Source organism: Adelges cooleyi, unplaced genomic scaffold, assembly GCF_023614345.1.
Source record: "Adelges cooleyi isolate 19-005CV unplaced genomic scaffold, UGA_ACOO_1.1 ACOO_flye_CR_arks_rails_tigmint_CR_PRNA_30, whole genome shotgun sequence".
Taxonomy (NCBI): domain Eukaryota; kingdom Metazoa; phylum Arthropoda; class Insecta; order Hemiptera; family Adelgidae; genus Adelges; species Adelges cooleyi.
Window position 1 is genome coordinate 14,679,636 of NW_026095971.1, and position 15,049 is coordinate 14,694,684.

The 15,049-nt window shown below is 31.4% G+C and overlaps 2 protein-coding genes across 5 annotated transcripts in view; both read right to left on the reverse strand.

Moving 5' to 3' along the window:
- LOC126837928 (60S ribosomal protein L17) overlaps positions 1-15,049 on the reverse strand; it is a 309,752-nt gene that overhangs the window by 190,115 nt on the left and 104,588 nt on the right. The gene's annotated exons all lie outside the window — the stretch shown is intronic.
- LOC126837917 (monocarboxylate transporter 10) overlaps positions 1-15,049 on the reverse strand; it is a 161,068-nt gene that overhangs the window by 104,153 nt on the left and 41,866 nt on the right. Inside the window, exons 1-2 of one of the 2 annotated variants that reach the window (XM_050571900.1) lie at positions 8,240-8,549; positions 828-1,231 (exon numbers count right to left, since the gene is read on the reverse strand). The exons of the other annotated variant lie outside the window; for it this stretch is intronic. Of the exons in view, the coding sequence (XP_050427857.1) occupies positions 828-1,231; positions 8,240-8,268 (433 nt within the window). The 5' untranslated portion in view covers positions 8,269-8,549. Of the gene's footprint in view, positions 1-827; positions 1,232-8,239; positions 8,550-15,049 lie in introns of those variants that run through there. 2 annotated transcript variants of the gene reach the window in all.

The window sequence follows — 15,049 nt, forward strand, 5'->3', positions numbered from 1 at the left end:
ATTTTATTCTTGGCCTTTTGTTGCTTTCCTAGTTATAAGTACTGAGTTTTATGATAAACATAACCAAGTAATGTCAAATTTTTATTTTTATTTTTTTATTTTTTAAAAATCATTTACAATCTGTACATAAAAAAAAAGTATACAATAAGCAAATATGTTAAAAATGTAAATATGTGACTTGAAGGTAGGGAAACTATCCAGCGATAGGACCCTATATGTCAAATTTATACTTTTGTTTTTATATTTTAATAAAATGCTATATTTTTCTAAATTTGCACGTGTAGGAATTGTAATTTACAATTTACATAATATGTTTTACAATATAAATTTGTTTAAAAAAAAAAGAATGTAATACAATTAGCTTGTTGTCATACAATTTTGTTTGTTAACCTTACAATGGTATGCATATTTTTTAACCATGTTGTAAATAAAGTACTGTTATCATTATTATAAAATGCCAAAAGCAGAAGCATTTTCATGTAATGTTCGTGCAAAAAAATGTTCTAGCATATTTTTTTTTATAGTAAAAGTGAAAATTTTACGATTTTTAATACATTGGTACCTATTTTTAAATATTTTAGTGCATAAATTCATACATATATAGGTTTTTTTAATGCGAAAATATCCGAGCCCTAATTATATTATCCTACATATCCAATTATCATTCTGATTGCAATAATAATATGTTAGTGATCAGGTTCGATAACGTGTAGTTTATGAATTTGATTTTTGTTCAGCTATAGTGCTAATACTTACCGCTTTTTCTCTACAGTATTTTACTACGAATATTAAATTAACTATTATTAGAATTGTCAAAGATAACTCACCTGCGGGTATCACTTTGTCCTGTCCGAACTTTTGCACCAGAATCTGCACGAACATCCCTGCCGACAAGTGTAAGCCGTGCGTGAGGAGATGAGCGGTCACGGCGACGGCGGCAACCACCCAGCCCCATCCACCTTCCGGATAATAGTGCTGCTTGAGGGTGACCAATTGCCGGATGTCGCCGAGCACCGACAAACCAATAGGTTGCGATTTGCTGCAGTGGCCTGGCAAAGGGACACCGACTCCACCGTTTAGCGGGCCACTGTCCGGACATCCGCCATCGCTGAAACTTCCACCTACGCCAGAGTCATTGCCCAACAAGTGCGGTAGGCTCCTGGAACGGAACAGCCCGGGTCCGCCACTACCACCGTTGCATATAGCGCCGTTGCCCACCACTACCGCGCCGCTGTATACACATTAATTGTCATCATTTTACCTTTGTATTTAATATTTGCCTAAAATACCAATTTACGGTCTATTCACTCGGAAACGATTTTGGTCCAATGCCAAAACGGTATAACCGTAGCACTTATATAATGAGTCCACGGGTTAAATATAAGCCAAGAGGTATATTTGGTTTTACATGGTGGGATACATTCTATACATTATAAAAAAAAAAAAGACATAACACTAAAATCAATATCTCGCGAGCTTCACGCACTAATAATGTTAAAAAATCATAATAATTTTTATTGATGATCACACGCTACGATAGTGTAAATCGATTAGACGGTGTCCTAATTAAAATGTTCAATGAAAAATTAATTTCGGAAAACAAAAAAATTGGATTCGGATGAGCCAAATCACAATCATTTATTGTTAAGCTATGATTTTTAATTATAACATTTGCATAAAAATAATACCGACATCTTGCTCATCATCCATTTAGTAGCGCTTTTTAGCAAATATTATTTTGTTCTACTCTTGTATAGTTTAAATGATATTATATGCAGTATTAAAAAGCAAGAATTTAAATAATGACTACATCTACTTTTCTGCGAAGGACCGTATTTTTAAATTACATTTCTGGTTTTGCTGTGCACTTTTATAAATCTCTCGGTTTCTATACGACATTTAGCTAACAAAGCTGTCCGCTGGGGTATTAAATCAACTTATAGCTTACAAAATGTGACATCGCCAGAACCGATGAACGACAAATGGAGAAAATTTGTAATTTTAAAATTTTGCTATAAACATTGAAAGTCTATAAACTATTCCTAAGACAATAACGAAAATGGTGAACTTGCCAGCAAGTTCACTGTCCAATGAAATTCGACAATTTATTTTATACGATAGCAATCAAAACCGTCGTAAAAATCAGTTGGTTTTATTCCAATTTTTAAGCCGGTAAATACAACTTTTACTCCTTATATGTTATCATAAATACATATGCAATTTTTTAAAGCTGCATTTTTTTTTTACTAAAGATTATTAAAAACATAATTTTAGTTAACATTTGAAAAATGGATAAAAAACGTTTGTAGTCGTCGACTGGGTTAATATATATTATATTAAATGAATCAAGAAAACATATCCAAACTATTTAGGTACTTAATTTGATTGTTATTTTGCAAAAATACTACTTTGTTAATTGTTGTTTTTACATTTTGATTTTCCAAAAATAGTCGAATGATAAAGACAATTTTAACATGTATGAAAAAAAATTGCCGATATTTTTTAATATCATAAACTAGTACTAAACCTATCCTCTCACATCTATAAGAGGCCAGTTAGATGGCGTGTTAGAGCTGAGACTAAGAGGATATGAAACGGCCATTTTACTTTTGATATTCGACTTGACTTGGTGTTTCTTATTGACTTAAAATCTCATGTAACATACTTAAATGAATATAGTTCTATGCATGCACGTCCGAAGAACACTTAACGTTTTTATTAAACACCGTAATAAAAATATAGTATACCTATTCACATTAACATACTATATTATTATCTACTGCTAGCAAAATGCACGTGCGACTATCGTTCTAATATGGGCGTAATTATTGATTTTATCGAAGCACAAAACGATTGGTTTTTTTTTTTGCTGTATAACAGCCAATTGTTCGTGTGGGTACAAGAAATATTATAATCCTTACAATGTTATATTTTAGCTTCTCACCTAAATTCGTGGTAAGCATTAGTCATAACGAGGCGTTTAAATGTCGATATCGAATGGCAATCAGTAAAAATGACTAGAATAACAATTTAGAAAAAAAATGTTTGTCGTTAAGTATTAAGCACTGCTGGGCCAGTTTTGACTTGACGCGCTTAGGAGATCTGGCACATTATGAAATTCGTGAGTAGAATATGTTTTCAATGTCTGATTCAGCGTTATTATTATTATTATTATTGGTGTGTTTTTAAATACGCGCTCCGCTGTTTGCGCCGAAAATACAGACGACCGTTGAAAATTCTCCAATTCTAACAGTAGACCCGAGAATATTTTTTTTGTGCCGAATTAATAACTTATAAACGTCATGGCTTTTACACATATAATACCATATACTATAATATGATAATATAAATAATAATAATAATGTATACGGATATGGTTTCACGAAGACAAAAATGTCGTTTGAATTTCCTCGATTATATTGTCGATCCCTAGCTAAGAGTGTACACATATTTTCCACTTCCTTCAACACGCGAAGAAAATAAAAACATAGTACACAAATTTTCTCACAGTGCTTATTCCTGTAGATTGTAAATAAAATATTTCTATGTACAACTATTATTTTGTTTTTCATTTCGGTATTTACAAAATATTTCACTAACAGCACCCCTTGTACGCACATATCAAGTGCGATACGGACGAGTGTGCCAGTAATGGACATTTTGTAGAAAAATTAACATCAAATAACATACAGTACGGTTCCATGAGTGCTATTGTAAATGTATAAATGATAAAATATGAATCGACAATTTTCGGAAATTAGTAAAACTATATCCGAATTAAATTTTCAAAAACAAACCTTAATTTTTTTTTTTTTTTTATAAACACACAAAAAGTACAAATTTGGCATAAATATTTGTGAAAAAGTAGTCTTTGAATATCATCCAATATCTACCCATACTGTATATACACTCACTGATAACTGATTTTGTTTGTAACTCCATATAATATTCAAATACAAATTTAAAAAAATTAGTTTTGGAACTAGAAATTTGTTTACTAAATGAGAAATTCAATTTAAAATAATTTGAACATTAGTTGGTATTAGTTTATAAGCGTGGTTTAATGTTAGGTACCTATTTGATGAAATTACTTCAAAATTGTGTAATTAATTATTTTTTATAAACGTTACATCTACCATGGTCAACCGAAATCAGTACAGCTACCACATTTTATATCATAACCCTCATATTTAACAATTTTTAAGTAATACGTTTTTCATTTATTTACCTATGCATTTTTACTTGATGAATTTATTTATTTTTAAAGTTAATTATATTATTATAATTATTAACTTTAAAAATTAAAAAAAAACTACTTTATTTACATAGAAATATTATTATAATTAAATTACTACTAAATATATACCGTTGTATACATAATCTTATGTATTATTTTCTCAATCTTCAGAATATATAGTTAAATAAAACTGAGGCTCTATAGCGAGTGAAGGATTTATAATATACATTATACATACTACTATTGCCTACATTCGGACTAATTTATTGTCATTCCAGTTTTGGAGTATAAGGCGGTTATAGATAATTATTGTTTGCGGTTACTTTTCTAAACCCTCGAGTCATTTGTATTTATTATATTTTAGTACGTTTCGACTATAGATGTAGTGTCTCCTGCGCGTATAAGACCAATTAACTAACTATTATTTTTCTATGTCTGCTGCCTGTATAGAATTAGGGAAGTAGACAATTGCTGGCGGCTGTGCCAGTTCTCCCGGTTTAATTTATTACTAATCTGGGACATAATTATCCGGTAGCTGCAGCGCTAGTTAATGATTTATATACTCAATCAAATTGCAATCGCTTACCGTCAATAGACGATACTTCGCCGAATATTAATCGGTTGCTCTTATTATATTATTGTGGGCGCGCATGTATTTTTTGGTACGGTCCTATTCGATTAATTTCTCGGTTATAATTTGTTATGAAATGTACATTTATAATATTTTATCAAATACCCACCAACCACACGTGAAACCTGGTCGACCGGATCGATTAAATACTTTTCTTTAGAACCGCCGAAATTCGATTTAAATTTTTGTTTACATGCATTGTAGCGGTATTAGTTGACTAAATAATAGACCACTGAACATTAGCCACTGAAGACATATTACATGCATTTTAATCCGCGCTTGGCACAACGACAGCCTATTTCATTTAGTACAGAAGTGTATAATGAAAGTTTAATAATTATATACTTTAACCGTTAAAGTAAAACTATAATATTAACATAATAAATAACGAACAAGATCTGGAGGACATAACGTTAAACGTTGGACATTCATTAATGGTGCCGAAACCATAACGATTCTTGGAAGTGAATCGGAAGTATCACTTCGGATTAAAGTCTAAAAATGATTGAAAATGATAGTTTTTATATTGTAAGCAAAATGTACCGTGATGGTAAAGATCATTATTTTTTATCTACATAAAAGACAACAGCTGTACTTAGATTAATCTCGAATAAAGTGAAAATAAGAAAATTTGAATCAAATATCAATATTGGTAAATAAAAAAGAATGACTGAGTCATGTTAAATGATAAGTCAACTTAACTGTTATCTGTAGAATGTCATGTTTTGATAGTTTTATCTAGGTAAGTTCCACGTCTCGGGTCTATCAATAATTAATTTAAATGTCTCGACTGTATATTGTGCGCTGTTGGTATGACTGGTTAAGCTTTTGTAGATCTATACGCCTCATAATAAATTATATAATATAATATCGCGTTCTTCAGAAAATTTCATAAAAAAAACGTCGTTTTGACATTTCCATAATATTTGTTTTAATTTTACAGGTAATAAATAATTCAATAGGATACATCAAGGTAAAAAAAAAAAAACTACAGAGGTGCGAATTTGCGATTCTGTCGAGCGTTTGTGTATGTCTGCTCGTGTAGAAAGTGACTGGGGGGCACCGTTACAAAATGTGATCCATCCTAACCACATAGATCACGTATGAAACCCGTTATGCGTCTGCTGTCGGATCCATATTTTACGACCACCGCATATATTGACCCTGTTTTTATTAATGAACGCAAGATTGCATTTTTTATAATGTGCGAGCATCGACGGTGTCGCAATGTTTGTTATTAAATTGATTTCACTGTAAACTAATGCCAGGCGAATAATAAAATAGTAAATTATACTCTAAGTACGCGAAAACTGTTACATTATAATATTAGAATTTATTTTGCAAACATGTACACGACACCGTTTGAAATTTACTTTCGAGAGCAATGAAACAATTCAACATAGCGCCACGTGACGGGATACAATTTTTCGACGATTCACAAAATGTATTTACTGGTTTAGACGGACAAGGCCAATGCTTAAGTCTACTATAGTTTTATTTTTGTTAAGCGACTGGACATCAGTTGTGTTTAATCAGAAGTCAAATTACTATCAACTCAATTTCAATTTTAATGGTAGAATTTTTACTACAACGACGAAGATCAGATAACATTGATTTTTAGTTACAGAAAATGTTTAGTTTATTGCACTGAAGTATAGTAATGGAGTAAATTTATATGAATTTATTGTGTATTTAATCGAAAATTCTACTTGATTTCGCTTCCAACTTTTTACATTAGACGAGCCATTACTAATTTATATTATCTACTTCTAGTTTGCACATACATTTTATTCAGATAAAAATTTGGGTGATAAACAATAAAAATAGTATTATTATCAAATATGTGACAAGATTAGTAATTAATTAAAAGTGTGATTGTTAAATAAACTTATGGGAAATTAAATTTTAAAAAGCGCTAGCTTAATAACGGTAACAAATCATTTGCAATAGGGTTGAGCGGAGGTCAACCGTTTTTAAGAATTTTGTAGCTAAAAGTTTTATCACTCAAAAAACATTTCGATGCGTTTCTGTGGACCAAACAAATAAGGTCACTATTTTGATAATAAATGTGATTCTAAAAAAATGTACATGCTATAAGTACACAAGGTCTAACTTTTTCTAACTTTTGAGAGCTTTAGACCAAAAAATATTGCAAAAAATATTAAATACAAAACAATTTCAACCCTTACCCTTAATAAATTTACAAATCTGTTCCTTTTAATTCGTTATTTTTTAGTTTGTTTCAAATACTTAGACGAATAAAATAATCATTGTGTTAATTTAAAAAAAAAACGCGTTTCCTAAAAATCATTCATTCATTCTGTTAGGAGCATTGTTGTTATTGATTCAAACAGATTATTTTGTTTTTTTCATTAATGTGTTTTTGATTTGAAGTGTCTTTAAAACGACGTCGTAATAGTTTTAAATGTTGTTTTAAAGTTTAAAAATTTAATTGAACAACCGTATTATCTAAAACCAAACAAGTCAAAATCGCAATGAATAACTAAACAGTCTAACAATTTTAATAGTAAATTAATACAATCGACGCACTGTACGAAACAGAGAATTGTTTTGGTTGTCCTAACACAACACAAAGTAAGAAAGTACAGATATTATTTTAGGTGGAATGCCTCATTACAAAACAATAAGCCAAAAAACAATATTAGGCTATTAAATGTTGACCAACATTAAAAAAATAAGATATGATCTAGTAATTATTTAAATAGAGGGTGGAAGAAATGTAAACGTTATGCAAATATATTGTAAACAAACGCCACTGACCAAGACGCCAAGGCGTAGGTACATCTATTACATTTCGTTAAACAAACGTTATTAAAAAACTGTAAGCAATTATAAACTACTTAATTTTTGGAAGTCTATTTAAAACCAGACGTGGTTAAGACTCAAGACTCGGTAGCGTCTTATGTGTTGCTATTAGTTACAACTGTTAGTGTATAATAACTGTATAATATTTATGTTGCAGGGCATAGACGGTATGGGGGACTAGTATTTCTACCGTTAGGGTAACAATTATTATACGGCTATAATTTGTACCATTTTGAAACGACCAGTTTGTCATAGAAAGCGATTATGCTAAAGCTTTTTAAGAGATGGGTAGACTGACGTAACACGACCGTTTCCGAGTGAATCGCCAAGAAAAATACGGTTAATAGCTTATATAATATTTTCATCTTGGCTATGTTGTGTAAGAGTTCTGTAGCCAAACGGTGAAACCGTATAGGAATCCGCGGTCCAAGTTCAACGGCAGACGAAAGAGACGAAAGAGACGGAAGCGTAAACATGCATTTTTTTTTTTTCAAAAAATCGGTCGAGATGAAAATATTATATACAACTCTGTTGAGAAAACTGACCTGCTGGAGTCATCGTCGCCGATGGCCATGGCCGTTGATGGTAGCGCGGACCCGACGGCAAGCGCATATCACTCGAAATCGAACGGACTCACATGCCTTTCCGACTTTGCAAACGAGCGTTTGTGAGATTTAGGTGAAATACATATATATTTAAAAAAATTTGTTTTTCTTTCAATTTTTTTTACAGTGTGTTTCGCTCGGGCTCGGTCGACGACGACAGGACACGATTGTTCGACAAAAACGAAACGCGTGCAACGTGTAAGATAGGTATGTGCTAGTGTGTACTTATGGTGTACGCGCTCCAGCGATGCCGACAAGCGACTGCAGTGAGTAACCGTGTATCATAGTAACATGGACCCCGTCGAAGCTTGTTGCGTACCTCCCGAAGCACGTGTGTGCGCCGCGCAGTGACGCGTGGTGAAATCATATTTTTCGTCCACACAATAAAAAAAAAACACTATGTATTTACACTTCATGATGAGGTAGTGACTGTAATGACGGCATTCGCGAGAAATCAGACACATTTAATTATACAGGGGTAAAAAATGTTAATTGTTAATACCGGTCTAAACTAAGATTAAGGCGCCAATTCGATTAAAAAAAATACTTCTCAACGGTTTCAGAGCAATCGTGTTGACCGACGCTAAACAAAAACCAAATTTTTTTTTTACTCTACGGAAAAAACAAAGAATGATGAATATGTTTAAGCATCACGATCAAATGTTTTGACATGACTACTAAGATACAGTACGGTACCTTATGATACAGAAAATACATTTTATGATATTATTAAACTGTCCATATTTTTTTTTGTGTTGAACAAAATAACGAAAACAAATTTATAACTTATTTGACGGTTAAAATTCCAAAAACCACTAGAAAATTAAAGTTTAATAGAAATTAATTTATAGAACGCAGGCACCGATCCCTTTTCTATTCCAATCCCCTCCTTTTTGGTGAAAACCTACATATTACCGTCATAATATGTTGGTAATGTCGGTCAGGTCACGGCCACAGTTGTGTTGCCCCCCCCCCCCACAGAAGCCTCAGAGACCCCAGGGTAAAATTGTGTGTTCGGCCATGGCATAATTGACACAATATTATACCTATTTAAGTATAATGGGTTCATTTTTATTCGTTTTTTATACGGCTTACCATTTTAATTGATAGTAGCTCATTCAAATAAAAATCCCTAAATTTCAGATAAATAGCTCAACTTTAAATACATTCTCAATTTTTAAGTTACCGTTGATTAACATGGTAAATTCAGTTTTTTTTTTTAAAAATTAATCAAAATTATTTCAATTTGAAAAAAAAATTTTAAAGCTAAAGTATGATACTTGAATATCCTTCTTTTAATGTTTCTTGATAAAAATATTTTTTAGCAAGTTATCAACTTACGCTAGACGAGTTTTAATGGACTGTAATTTGATAAGAACAAATTTTATCGTGAAAAATCAAGAGAGTAATTTTGTTTAAAAGATATCCTTATTACGAAATCGAATTCAATTATCGAAACTCAATGCTGCAGACGGGTGCCTTTATTATTCCTTGTTGTTCTTAGAAATTTCACTCTCGCTTACTTTTAAGTCTTTTCAACAAAAGATTCAAATTACAGTACCCGACGATTGCTCTATTCAATTTCGTTATTTTAAGGGAATGTATTTTAAGCAATATTTTTTTAGGTTAATTAATATTTGTATTTTACATTTTTTTTTTTTAGAACTATATGGAAGGGTTTTAACTAGAATTTTAATTAGGAGTTCACATAATCAAATTTTCGCAGTTGTATACGAAACAAACTTGGTCAAAGAAATGGTCAAAATATTCATAAGCATTTAGGATCTTTTTAGTTTTTATTTTAACAAAATTGGTTAAATGGGTTGGATAAAATTTGATAATATTCGATCGAAAAAGTTAAGATTCACGGCCAGGGATGGAAATCTCTTATCTCAGTCTTAAGAATTAGTTCCTTAGATTTAGAACTCTAGTTTTTTAAATATGCGGAACTATACATAATCCTACGATAATTAAATCTAGTTAAGAATACTCCCGGGAATTCACAGAGTATTTTAGATTTTATTTCATCAAAATCGGGTTAGTAGTTCAAGCGAAAATGGGAACATACACACATACATTATACCTCAAAACATTACCCTCTTTCTCCCTTTTTCATTAGTTATGTAGTTAAATAGTAATAATCGTTTCGTTTAAATTTTCTTAGCTTATTGATTTTATTTACAAGATAATTTAATTTTAATTTTAATGAACTCTTATCAGGTACTGTGATATTTTCGACTTGACTAAAATTTTCTTACCGGTTAATATTTTTAGTCTGAAAATGTCGGTTGGATATGAAAATAAAAACGAGAGGGCATAATATAGTAACTGCCGTCCTACAATATATGTCACGAGACCTTAGTAATAAATTTCAACTACTGCGCTCAATTCGGCGATTGGAGCATTTTAGCCTACCCTATTAAATGGAGTTCTCGTCCTTATTATACGGCGTAAACGAATTCAGGGAATTCTAAATGGTATTTATCGTCGGATCGGAATAGAATATCGGTTCCTTTGTCAGAAAGGGAAAGGTTCATATGCGCAATAACATTATAGTGATTTGACGGATAAGAGAACCGCGGTGCCCTATATTATTTCGAGTACATCAAGAAACACAACAGAAGTTCTCGCATGCATTCCGGGTCAAGTGTTATTACTTACAATTATATGAATTATTATCGTTTCCGTTAGTGAACCGATCGATTGTCGATCAAACCGCTCCGTTTAACGAAAAATTCCAACGACTTCCGTTTGGTTTCAGTATTAACATACGCGAAAGCACTTTAAGCGCGACCACGAATTTAACAAAATGAAGCAAAACGATCGTTATAGTCTTTTTAAAATATGTGGCTAATGCGTACACAATAAATTTTATGCAAAGTGCAAACCATGTTATATGAATAACATTAAAAGCGATTGATGACTTTTGAGCAAGGTTTTACTAATATCAATTTATGTGGCTGGTCACTTTTTTTTTTTACCATGACATAAATTTCCCAGAGTAGTGTATTTCATGCAAGTATGTTTAGTATAGGTATGCGTTTGAAGCTCATTTATTACAATTTTACAAATAAATAAACAAATATATAAAAAAATAATTTCTTCTTCTTGGTTTTCTACAGGCTATTTAGGTCCATTGCCGCAACTACCAAATTCTTCCATCTATTCCTATCATTCACTAATAATTGTTCTCGATTTTCTACTTCTAACAGTGATAAGTCTTGTGTGAATCTATCATTCCATCATTGCCGCCCTCTTGGTTGTTTTGTGGCCAACCCATTATGGCCTTTTGATCTCCATACATGACCATCTTAGCCTTCTACTTCTATGGACTCCAATTATATTTGTTTACTCTGCACATTTTTTCTATTTCTCAATTTATTCTTATCTCCTTGTAAGTTTGTTTGTTTAAATACAAATATTTTCCTAAGGATCGCTTAAAAGTAGCTAATTTATTTTCATCTACCTTGTTGTTGTCCATGCGCTATATACATGGTAATACATGCATATATACGGTTATTAGTCTCACCAGAAACTGACTTTAATAGAATTATTAGTCCAAAAAATCAAATATTTTCTGAAAATAACCTTAGTTATGTTTCTTTGTGGCCGTTGGTGTTCTCGTTGATGTTTATCCTTAAGTTGTTGAAATTTGCTACCCTTTCAAAACTATAATAAATAAAAATGATGTACATCCACTACATCCTAATGTCTTGCTCACGGTTATGTTTTGAAACTATCGTGAACTTTGTTTTTTACTTGTTAAGCGTTAACCCATTATTTTTTTTGACTTGTTCCATCAATTTGCTCGTAGTTTTCTTTATGTCTCCTACATTATTCGCCATTATTGTTACATCATCCACGTATCCTGCCACTAAAAGTTGCTGGTCATTTCCTGTTTTGATTCCTGCTGCCACCGACGCGACAACGCCTCTCCCATGACTAGATCTAACCTAACCTAACCTCTCATCAATCTAAAATAAATCGACACCCCTGGGAAAATTCGAATTTGTCTTATTCGTGATTAATGATGAGCGATCCCGGTAAATTATCTTGGCAGAAATTCATCTATGGAAATAGACATCTATTGTGATCCTAAAGTTCAAAGCGAAATATAAGACAGATCATTTTTTAGATATAAGGGTAAAATTTAACAGAGAAAGGGTTATAAAATGAACAATTTTCAAAATCAGCAAAATGTCTGGACATTGTCTGCGGTTATTGTAATCGATAAAAAAATTAGTGAGTTACTTTGATGCATTGGGGCATTTAATAAATATAATAAAACGTTCCATGGTATTTGATAGATAATGGACTTTTAAATTGTTTAATGCAATTTACTTAATGTTTCGGGAGGTTTATTTTTTGTCAATTTCTGTTATTTTTTTTTCACTCGAATTGTAGTCACGGGTGTATAATGTATATGCTTTATAACTAATGGCCGCTAAGAAATTGAAAGAGAATATCGGTTTGATGTTGATGTCGTGTCTCGTAGACTTTTCAAACTTAACGTTTTACGAATCACGATATTGTATTATTTATAGAAACTTTGGTTGTGCTCACAAAACTCACACATTTTCACATCTTGCGTGCCCATAACGACAGCTATAATAATATTATGGCGTGTACAATTTATTATGAACGCTTTACACTAGATGGGCAGTGGTGGCGGTGTCGTAGGCTTTTATGATTCCATTACGACCACTCGGTCAACCAAATGGCACACAGTGCGTTATACATCATATCGACGGCAGCCAACGACAGCAGCCTGAGAAAGTTGTTATTTTCATCGAGAACTAGCTGCGAGCTATGGTGGTGTAAATCTCCGAATCGTATATATAATATTATATACCCATAAAAGCCGTCGACGGTTGTAATATGATCACGATCAACCATTTTACTCTACATACTCGACCATGTCGTATAATACATGTGCGCATAATGTATTACAGTTTTGTGGGCTTAGAAACTAAAGGTACTATTGCATAACTTTGCAATATTTTGGAAAAGCAATTTTATTAGTTTTTGATCATAGTTTTTCCGTACTTGACCATCGAAAAATCTTTCTATCCTAATTTATAATTGTTTGAATTGGAAACACTGCGTTGTACTTGACTAATATTTCTGTAGGAAATTGTAGCGAAAAGGGATATGCGGAGAGAGACGGTTTGACTGAATTTATTTATGTAGTGAAAAAGAAAGAAAAAATAATTTAATTTAATTTAAAATAATTAAAAAGGTAAAGATAAGTGCAATATACTTTTGGAATGGGGGATGTTTTTTTTTATTCTGGGTTTATTTTAATTGAATTAATTAGGTGAGCAGAGAACCGAGTGAATCAAATAATATTCTTTGCTATGTACGAATCAGTAGAAAACTTGTTCAATATTACATTTTTAAGAATCTTGTTTTTTTAAGTTATATAATTGTAGTAATACAATTTTATGAAATACGTTCATCGCTTAAATGATAATATGTAGAATAATACATACTAGTTTTACAAAAACTATCAATATTACATATTGTGTATTTTTGACTTACTATCAAATATATTATAACCCCTAGTAATGTAGAGTTTTCTTATATATTTTTTAATATTATTCCAGTTTCCAGTTATTATCGAACGGAAAAATAAAAAAGCTATTTAAATAATCAGTTTAAAACAATTGTTTTAAAGACTGTAAGTTGCACAAAAACAGTAATACAGATAGTTTTTTCAGACTGAATTTTGACGAAAGTCGTTTATTGGCCTTTGGACTTGTTCCCTTCGTCCACTCTGTTTGTTTATCAAAAACAAAATCACTGTTTTGTTTTTTCTCGCCATGCCGTGCCGTTTAGATTAAGGCTTGAGTTCATCCCTCTTTCATACCCATGGTTCTACAGCCAAATATTAACTTTTGGAATGTTTTTGTTATTTTATCTTCCCAGCGTCTCGTCTTGAACGAACACGCTTTTCAAGTAAAAAGTCGGTCAGACGCTCAAAACATAAAAATATATTCGTTGTCTTATAATTAACGACGACAGCAGTCGTAAAAAAAACAATGAATAGGTAGACAAAATGATGAAACAGGGAGATACAAAGTACAAGAATTTTAAACATTAACTGTGTAAGTGTGTAACTGTATACTATGGTGTAAACTAATGTTGATTAGCTAAATATGTGCACCACGTGCAAAAAACATTATACAAATTTAGGTTTAACAGAACATTTTTTTAAAAATTATGAATATTATCAAAAACCGACAACTGACAATTATTAAAATGTATTTAATAATTAATTCATTTAAAATAAAACATAATTTCTACAATTTTACAGTGAAATGTTTAGTTTTAGTAAGACTTTGTAAAAAAAAAAAAAATTCCATTTGTAATATGAATTTATTTATATCTGATATATACACTAATTTTTTACACTAATAGCATTTTTATCCGAAGCTCGTTAATTATTGGTCTGAAAAATTCTATTGATACATATTCTTCTGAATTCCCTACAAAAAAACAACTTTGTAAATTTTCGTCAAACAAGCCATTTCCATGAAAATCGAGACTTGAAAATTTAACTGTTTTTTAAATTTTGTTTTTTTTTTAGTTTGGATTTTTGTGACTACCACAAATATCAATATTTCCATGGAAACGGCTTGTTTGACGACAATTTACAAAGATAGCTTTTTTTTGTAGGGAATTCAATTTCCTTCAAGAATATGTATCAATAGAATATTTCAGGCCAATAATTTACGAGTTTCGGATAAA